This window comes from Talpa europaea, assembly GCF_964194135.1.
Source record: "Talpa europaea genome assembly, chromosome: 15".
Lineage (NCBI taxonomy): Eukaryota > Metazoa > Chordata > Mammalia > Eulipotyphla > Talpidae > Talpa > Talpa europaea.
In genome coordinates this window covers 39,072,278-39,081,918 of record NC_140083.1, presented here as the reverse complement: position 1 = coordinate 39,081,918, position 9,641 = coordinate 39,072,278, and the positions used below count along the sequence as shown (strand labels likewise).

The window sequence follows — 9,641 nt, the reverse complement described above, 5'->3', positions numbered from 1 at the left end:
GGTTGGGGGGAGGCGCCCTGCCCTCCAGTGTTCTGGGTACATTTTCACTGCAACGTTGGCGAAGCCGCTGCAGCCCTGGCTGCTGTGCTTCGGCAGAACCGCACGCGCTCCTGCCCTGGCCGGGCGCGCCCACCGGGGAACTGCTTCCTCCCGCGACCGCCCCCAGACCAGCAAGGCGCAGCGGCCACACACTCCCCCGACGCGCGCAGCCACGACGCCCCGGGCCCGGGCGCGCGCACGCCCACGACGTTCCGAGGACGGGCGCTCGCTCGTGTCGGCCCGCCTCTTGCGCAGGGAGCGCCCGTCCGCGCGCGGCCTGCCGGGAGCCGTAGGCGCCGCCCCCGCCGGAACTACAGCTCCCGGCAGGCCGCTGGCGCGTCGGGGCGCGGTGCGGGGCCTGCCGGGAGGCCGGCGGCGGGCGGGGCCCAATGGGCGCCGGCTCCGCTATTAGGGCGGCGGCGAGGGCGGCGGCGGACGCGGCCCGGCCCATTCATTGCCGCGGCCGGGCGGGCGGGCGGGCGGCTGGCGGCGGGGCCGCGCTTCCCGAGTCATGGAGGCGCTCATTCCTGTCATCAACAAGCTGCAGGACGTCTTCAACACGGTGGGCGCAGACATCATCCAGCTGCCTCAGATCGTGGTGGTGGGCACGCAGGTGAGGGCGCGGCGGGCCTTGAGGCCTGCGGGCGGGCGGGCGGGCCTGGGCGGGCGGCGGCGGGCGCGGGGCCCGGCCGCGCGGCCAAGGGCACCTGGGGGTCGCGGTCCGCCGGGGGCGCGGCGAGGCCGCTTCCAGCCCGGGGCCCAGCCGGCCCGGCCGCCCCGCTCTGCGACCCCGGGCAGCGCCGCACCGCGGCGGGACCGCGCCGAGGGCCCGGGCTCCGGAGCAGGCCGGGTTGGCCCCTGGTGGAGACGGGGCGTCCTCGCCCCTGGCGGTTCCAAGGTGGGTCTCGGCGATGACACCGTCGTCCGTGCGCAGAAATTTTGAACACGGCATTATTTCTAGGGTGACTGGGCAAGCGTTTCCTTTTCGCTGCTTTCTGCCTGCCCTGGCAGAGGCGGAACCCGAGGGCTTTAACCAGAGCTCAGAGAAACGCATTTTACAGGTTGCTTAGGGTATTGACTGGAAGTGCTTTCGTTTTTCAGTGATTTTTTTTTTTTTTCCTGCTCGGAAGGGACGGTTTTTTATCGTATTCTGTGAGGTGCGTGGCTCTATCTGGCTACCACGTGAAAGCGTCGATGTTAATATCACATCTTAGGGATGTAAAGTCCAGAAGCCAAGAGAGTATATCCCACCAGGGGGAACTTGGGAAATCAGAGACTTCTCTGCTTTTAAGTAGTTAACAGCAATTATTATTTCAGGACAAGATTTCTCTGGTCTGCTGTAGGAGTGGTATAGATCCTGCTGAATCCTGCTGACTGATGTGGTAGTATTTGTAATTACTGGAGCCCGAGTCTTCAGCATAATAAATGATGTTCAGTGGCTGTTGAGCATGTCTTGCCCGCAGCTGTGTTTGTTTCTAGTCTCTGGAACAGGCTGGGGTATGTAGTAGCTCCTCAGGAAATATTCTGAGTGAATATTGCTCACGGTAACTAGATAATCTTTTAAGATGCTGGGACTTTTATCATAAAAGCGTGTGTATTTTTGAAATGGAGATGAAATGACATCATCTTTGGTATTGATTTGGAGGTATTGGGTATAAACCCGAGACTTTTCATGTACTTGTAAGAGATTCTCAGTGCTTTTTAAACACGAGGCAGTAAAAGAACCTGGGATATAGAGTATCTCAGCATCAATAGTTTAAAATCAAGAAGGAATTTTCTTACACAAAATAGTTTATTTAAGTGCCTAAAACAGCAAAATTGGGAGGGGAAGGTAGAAAAGTAAAGCTCTTACCATTGTGCTAACAACCACCCTAGCATTTAACAGTTACATACATTTGCTTGTTGATGCTTGAAATTATTCAAAGAATATTTGTCATTTTTTAGGCTTCATTTAATGAGGGCATCTTCAGTCATGCCCTTATTACCCCAAATTCAATCCTTTATTCAGTTACAGAAGAAATAACTATGAATAGAAACAATGTCTCTTTTTCCTTATTTTCCTTGTGTTGAAAGAAAACTTTCTACTGGATTTGAATATAAGTCAGCCACCACTTGGTCATGTATGCCATTCTGTGTTAAATAATATGTATAACACGTATTTGGGTGTTCAAAGTGGAGTGGGGTGCAGTGAACCCCAGACAGGATCAGGGTTCTAAGCTTCCAGGGACGTAGTCCACATAACATTGGTGTGGTCTCTATCTCGGATTACTGTACCTTACATGACTGCAGGTTCCTCTTGTTGAACTTTTTAAGATAGTGATTCTTGAACTTGATGTGTTTAAAATTCACGTTGGAAATAAGTTTGCTATGCTCATCCCCAGAGGTTTTTACTTTATGACTGTGGAGTGGGCCACTTACCATGGGCCATTCTTATGTAGATGTTTCCTAGCTCTTCCCTGAAAAAGTATATTAGTGAGTCTTTGCTTTTTATTTATGTGTTTATTTTGGTTAGCAAAAATTTGTGTTTATCCAATACAGAACAGCTTTTGATCTTTTCTCAGGATGTTATTTCTGTGGTCACAAAGTGCAGTTCAGTTTGAGTGTCCAGATTTTTCTGATTGTTTCTGGTGCAGTCTTCTAAGGTGAATTACGTTTCCAAGCTTTTCGTGCCGAGACGTTTAATAATCAGTTATTACCACTTTATTTCTCTTAATAGTGACAGGCACACCTCAGATTTTAGGGGTTCAGTTTTAGACTACAAATAACGCAAATACTGTAATAAAGCAAGTCATGGATTTTTTTCATTTCCCAGTGCGTGTAAAAGTTTAACTTTACCGTAGTCTGATTAGTGTACACTAGCATTATGTCTAAAAAGACAACGAATGGATCTGAAGTAAATCAGACACAGATCTGAAGTGAATGCTTGCTCCACGTAGGGCTGCCACAGACCTGCAGTTTGTAAAAGGAATAATGTTTTTAAGGCAGTGAAATAAGTTATGCGTTGACCACCCCCTCAATTTTGGTTTACAATACTGTACATGACTTAGGGAATAGGTTAACATCTCAGATGGATGTCACATACTACCCACCTGATCCAAGCACCCACAGTCCTTTACCCTAGACCAGCATGCCCTCACTCTGAATCTTTCATTTGAAAATGCAGAAAACTGGAAAGGGCCTGGAAAGTTCTACTGCTCAGTAAGGTTCATCTTGGTGGCATTCTCACTGCAGCCCCACCCATAGGACAACCGGTTCTGACCCTAACTTTTAAACTTTGATTTCTTAAATTCCTCAGGTACTTCTTCGGGACCTAAAGTGTTGGAGGAGTTGAGGAGAGGGAATCATGTTTGCAGCTGTCCATCATTTACAGTTTCTTTGATCTAGCTATTTAACACTAGTGTTCCTCTTCCTCCAGCTGAGATCATCTGTGTGGAAAGAACAGAGAATGAGGAGAGAGAAGGTTGATACTGTTACACAGTGAGCTTTGCAGGTGGAGGAAATAAGACTTAAACAGCCTTCATGACTTGGGAAATGTAATCATTTCAGTTGAACTTTGGAAGGGGGCGCCCTCTCAGTGTTTAATCCACACCACTATCCAGTACAGGTGCCAGTGCTCGTGGTGTTCACCTGAGACTCTGGCTCAGCTGCTTCTAGTAACTGTGCTTTTCACTTTTATGTCTGTGATATTAGCTGTCCACCTTCAGTAATTCAGACAAATGCAAAATGAAGAATTTTGGGTTTTAACTGACCTATTGCAAACCAAATTTGAAAATTAAGCATAAAAATTGAAATATAATTCATATGGCAAAACAATCACAATTATGAAGTGTACAGTTCAGTGATTTTAGCATATTTACAAAGTTAGTTCCAGAACATTTTCTTTACAATGTAAAGAAAGTCTGTACCCATTATCAGTCACTCCCTATTTCACCTTCCTCCCAGGCCCTGGAACTGCTGATCTACTTTCTGTTTATAGGGATTTGCCCACCTGGATATTTTATATAGTTAGAATCCTACAGTAGGTGGCCTTTTATGTTTGGTTTCTTTTGCTCAGCATAATAGTTTTTGCCATCGTGTAGCCTGTATGAGAACTTAATAACTTTATGCCTGAGTAGTATTCCATTGTATGGTGTGCCAGTTTGTTTATCCATTTGTTAGCTGATGGATGTTTGAGTTGTTTCTGAATTTTTGGTTCTACTGGGTAATTCTGCTTATAGGATTTGTTTACGAGCTCTTGTGTGAACGTATGTTTTGATTCTCTTGAGCATAGTTGAGCACAGAATCACTGGGTCATCTGGTAACTCTTGTTTACGTGGTCTTTTGAAGAACTGCCTTGTCCTCGCTGGGACCCCATTATATTATACACGTGTGCCTTGTTTAGTACCCCTGTTGGTGCATATTTGGGCTGTGGCAATCTTTGGTGGTTGTGAATGGTGCTGTGGGCATCTGTGCATAGGTGTTTGAGTGTCTGTTTGCAGTTCTTCTGTATATGAACCTAGAAATGAAATTATTGGGTCATGAGCTAATTCTGTGTTTAACTTTTTTTTTTAAATTTTTTTTAATAGAGGCATGTTTTATTTATTTATTTGTTTGTTTGTTTGTTTTGTTTATTCATGCACTGGGTATAGTCAGAAGCGCGGGAGGGTGAGAGAATCCACCAGAGTGGGGAGCAGAGCAGGCAGAAGGACCAAAGTACACTGCTGAGGGGAGCAGCGGGCGGCAGGAGAGGTCTGCGCGCCATGTGGGACCCTCCTCTGGTGGCCGGGGAGCAGCCGGGGATTGAACCGGCGCCGCAGAGGCCGCGGGCAGCTTCGCAACCCAGCGCTCAACCGCTGCGCCACCGGGGAGGCCCTGTTTAACTATTTTTTAATAAAGATTTATTTTTTATTTATACAAGAGCTGGGGTACAGGCCAGAGGCGTGGGAGGGTGAGGGGATTCACCAGAGACAGAGCCGGGAGCAGAACAGGCAGACAGACCGAAAGCACTGCTGAGGGGAGCAGCGGGTAAGATAGGAGAGGTCTTCCATGCCATGTGGGAATCTCTGGCCGGCCAGGAATCGAACCCACGCTGTGGAGGCTGCGGACAGCCTCACAGTGCTGTGATCAACCCGCTGTGCCACCGGGGAGGCCCTCTGTGTTTAACTTTTTGAGGAACCACCAAACTGTTTTCACAGTGGCTGTACCATTTTACCTTCCCACCAGCAATGCAGGAGGGTTAGTTTTCTCTGTGTCCTCATCAACATCTTTCTTTCTATAACTGTCCTAATGAGGATGTCAAATGGTATCTTATTGTGGGTTTGATTTGCTTGTCTCTAATATGCTGAGACTATTTTTGTGACGTGTTGGGGTGGTCTGTGCTGTCATCAGTGTGATTTGCACATATTTTCCTCCATTCCTCAGGTTCTCTTTTCACATTTTTGATAATGCAAAGCATTAAAAAATGTTAATGAAGTTCAATTTGCCTGTTTTTTTTCTTTTATTTCTTGTGCTTTTGGTATCCTGTCTAAGATATTGCTGACTCCAAGGTCATGGTTTATGTTTTTTTGTAAGAGTTTTATAGTCCTTTTAGCCCTTACATTTAGGGTTTTGATCCATTTTGCATAAATTTTTATCTTTGGTATGAAGTAGGGATCCCCCATCATTTTTTCCTCTGTCCCTATCCAGTTGATTGCACACCATTTATTGCTGACGCTGTTTTTTCCCGTTGAATAGTCTTCCATGCTTGTTGAAACATCAGTTGTGTGTAGATGGCAAGGGTCATTTCCCAGCTCTTCAGACCCTTCCCTGTAGTCTCTGTGTCTGTCCTTATGTCAGTACCATGCTCTTTTGATTACTCTTGCCGTGCTGTACAGTACGCTTCATAGCAGGAAAGATGAGTCCCACACTTTATTCTATTTTCAAGTTTTTGCTCTTTGGAGTCCCTTGCCATTCCATAAGAATCTTAAAATTGGCATTTCCATTTCTCAGGCAAATCCTTGGGATTTTATAGAGATTGGGTTGTCTATAGATTGTTTTAGAAAGTATTGCCATCTTAACAATATTAAATACAGAATTCTTGGTTGAAAGATTTTTTTTTTTAGTACTCTAAGTAAGTCAAGATACCACCTCTGGCGTCCTTGATTTCTGACCAGAACCACTGTATAAGTTTTACTGACTCTTATTTTTACACTTGTTGCTTCTCTGCTTCTCTTCTTGCTTTCATTATTTGTCTAACAGTTTGATTATAATTTGTGACTTTGTGGATTTCTTTTGTTTATTTACAGTTCATTGAACTTATTCAATGTCTAGATTTAATTATCACATTTTTCTGCTTTTAAGGAAGACTATCAATATTAATATTGGTAAATTTTTTGTTATTCAAGTTCATAGCCTTATATATCTGCATCTCTTTTATGTTCTAGACTGTGCTGGGTTTGTAATTTTATAACCAATAATTTCTTGGTAAGGTCTGTTAGATCTGCAGCATATCAGCAAGTTTGGAACCTGGGTAGTTAAAGCATTAATGTTGTTGAGTTATATGTACAATAATTATTCAATATAAGAACCACATTTTAACATAATAACTTATGAGGTAGTTTAAATGTCACAATTACATTTTTCCAGTAGGTGGAAGTTTTGAACTGTATGGTAAATACGGTTTAGTTTATTTTAAACACCATAAAATTAATATTTCTTAAGGACAGTGAGAAATACTTTGTCACATGAGGGAAATACTGAAGAACCCTCCTTTGAATCTAAAATTAAGGACATCTTTATCTGTTACATTATTAAAATAAAGAACTGAGAGAGTCCATCTTAATGAAAAAATATTAGATGTTAAAAACTGAATTACCGTTAGTTAATGTGGCATGAGTAAACATATAACTCTCCACTCCCAGCTAATGCTGGTTATCAGAAAGAGCTAAAAATATGACAGAATCATTTCAGTGAAAGACCAGGTCTCAAAATAGAAATTCAAAACACTAAAAATTTCAGTACACTGCAATTTGGATGAAACTAAAAGATGAAAACTCACAAATCTTTAGCTCCTAGAAGTACAGGATATAGAGTCATTTGAGGAGTGTGTAGAAAAAAACAGCCAGCCGGAGTGCCAAGAGGCCCCAACCCTGAGAGGCAGCCATTGTGGCATTGCCCGGAAAGAGTGCACAGACTGATACTTAAACCACCAGAAAACGGGCACAGATCTGGTCATCGTTTGGAAGCCAGCACAAGCCATGATACTGAGAGAAAAAACTAGGAGCCCACGAATATGTTTTTTTTTTTTTTAGTCTTTGTGTGTTGACACTTGCAATTTCTAAAAATTTAAGATATAGCATCGTGTGTGTGTGTATAGTTCATATATTTATATATACTGAGAAATGATTGCTACAGTAAGTAACTTCTATCACCACAGGTAGTTTTTTTTTCTTGTATGAAAACTTAAGATTAGCTCTTAGTAACTTTCAAATACACAATACAGTGTTACCACCTATAGTTCCCAGGCTGTTGATGGCACCTCCAGGACTTGTTTGTTTCTAACTGGACATTTGCACCTTTTGACCACCTTCACCCATTTTGCACATTCACTACCCACCCCTTTTGGCAGCCATCAAACTTTTGTTCTTGCTGTCTTTAGTTTTTTTTTTTTTTTTTAATTTTAGATTCCACATGTAAGTGAGACCACAGAATATTTGCTTTCTGATTTATTTCAGTTAGCATAATGTCCTCAGCGTCCACCCATTTTGTTGCAAATAGCAAGATCTCGCTCTTTTTTTTTCCCCTAAAGTTTATTTATTTATTTATACAAGAACCGGGGTACAGGCCACATGCGTGGGAGGGTGAGAGAATTCACCAGAGACAGAGCAGGAACAGAACAGGCAGACTGATGAAATATACTGCTGAGGGGAGCAGTGGGTGAGACAGGAGAGGTCTGCTGCTTCATGTGGGATTCTCGCCTGCAGGCCGGGATCGAACCTACACTGTAGAGGTTGCAGACAGCTTCACAGCGCTGCGCTCAACTGCCTGCGCCACCAGGGGAGGCGCACACTTTTTTTTTTTTTTTTTTAAAGGGATGAATTATATTGCATTAGGTGTATAAACCACATCTTCTTTGTCCGTGCATCTATTGATGGGCACCTGGTGGCTCGCCTGTCTTCACTATTGTAAACAGTCTGCACTGAACTTGGGAGTGTGTATCTTTTCCAGTTAGTGTTTTCACTTCTTTTTTTTTATTATTATTTATTCATTCATTCATTTATTCATTTATTCATTTATTTATTCATACAAGCACTGGGTGCAGTCAGAAGCGCGGGAGGGTGAGAGAATTCACCAGAGCCAGAGCGGGGAGCAGAGCAGGCAGAAGGACCAAAGTACACTGCTGAGGGGAGCAGCAGGCGGCAGCAGAGGTCTGCGCGCCATGTGGGACCCTCCTCCGTGGCCGGGGAGCAGCCGGGGATCGAACAGGCGCTGCAGAAGCTGCAGGCAGCTTCACAACCCAGCGCTCAACCGCTGCGCCACCGGGGAGGCCCTGTTTTAACTTCTTTAGATACAAATTCGTAAGTGGGATTCCTGGATCCTGTGGCGGTTTCATTTTCAATTTTTGTTGATAACTGATGGTTACAGCCCTATCAGCTGTGCGGATGGGTTTCCTTCTCCGCATCCTCACCATCACTTGTTTGTGGTCTTTTTTTATTATTATTTTTGTTTGTTTATTTGTTTGTTTGTTTATACAAGCACTGGGTACAGTCAGAAGCGCGGGAGGGTGAGAGAATTCACCAGAGCCAGAGCGGAGAAGAGAACAGGCAGACTGAGGAAGTACACTGCTAAGGGGAGCAGCGGGCAGCAGGAGAGGTATGTGCGCCTTGTGGGACCCTCGCCGTCGGCCAGGGATTGAGCCGGCGCTGCAGAGGCTGTGGGCAGCTTCGCAGCCCAGCGCTCAACCGCTGCGCCACCAGGGGAGGCCCTGTTTGTTGTCTTCTTGACAGTAACAGCTGTGAGATGATGTCACACTGTGCTTTTCATTTCCAGTTCTGTGATGGTTACTGATTTTGAACACCTTTTCATCTATTTGCTATCTGTATGTTGTCTTTGGAAAATACCTGTTCAGATCCTCTGCCCATTTTAAGATCAAATTGCTTTGTTGCTGTTGAGTAGTATGAGTTCCTTGTATGTTTTTCATATTAACTCCTTATTAGATAAGTGGTTTGCAGAAAATCTATTCCATTCTATAAGTTGCCTTTCCTGTGTGGTTTCCTTCGCTGTAGATGGAGCTTTCCTGATGGTTTCCTTTGCTGTAGATGGAGCTTTTTCATTTAATGTATTCCTAGGTGTTTATCTTTGCTTTTGTAGTCTTTTTTGGTTTCAGATCTAAAATATCATTGCCAAATATGATGTCAAGGAACATACTGCTGGTTTTCTTCCAGGAGTTCTAAGATTTCAGGTCTTATGTTCACATCTTAAATCCATTTTCACTTGATTTTGTGTATATTTTGTATGTGGTTGTCCAGTTTCCCTAACATTCACTGAAAGGCTGTCCTTTCCCCATCATGTATTCTTGGCTCTGTTATTATGAATTAATTGACCATATGTGCATGGGTTTATTCTGGATTCCCTGGTCTATTCTG

At 44.4% G+C, this 9,641-nt stretch overlaps 1 protein-coding gene across 8 annotated transcripts in view; it reads left to right on the top strand.

Moving 5' to 3' along the window:
* Nucleotides 1-550: 550 nt before the first annotated feature.
* DNM1L (dynamin 1 like) overlaps nucleotides 551-9,641 on the top strand; it is a gene marked incomplete at both ends in the record, with an annotated part of 51,634 nt that continues 42,543 nt past the window's right edge. For all 8 annotated transcript variants that reach the window (XM_084254657.1, XM_084254656.1, XM_084254652.1 and 5 more), the window contains one exon: nucleotides 551-652. In XM_084254657.1, the coding sequence (XP_084110783.1) occupies nucleotides 551-652 (102 nt within the window). The remainder of the gene's footprint in view (nucleotides 653-9,641) is intronic.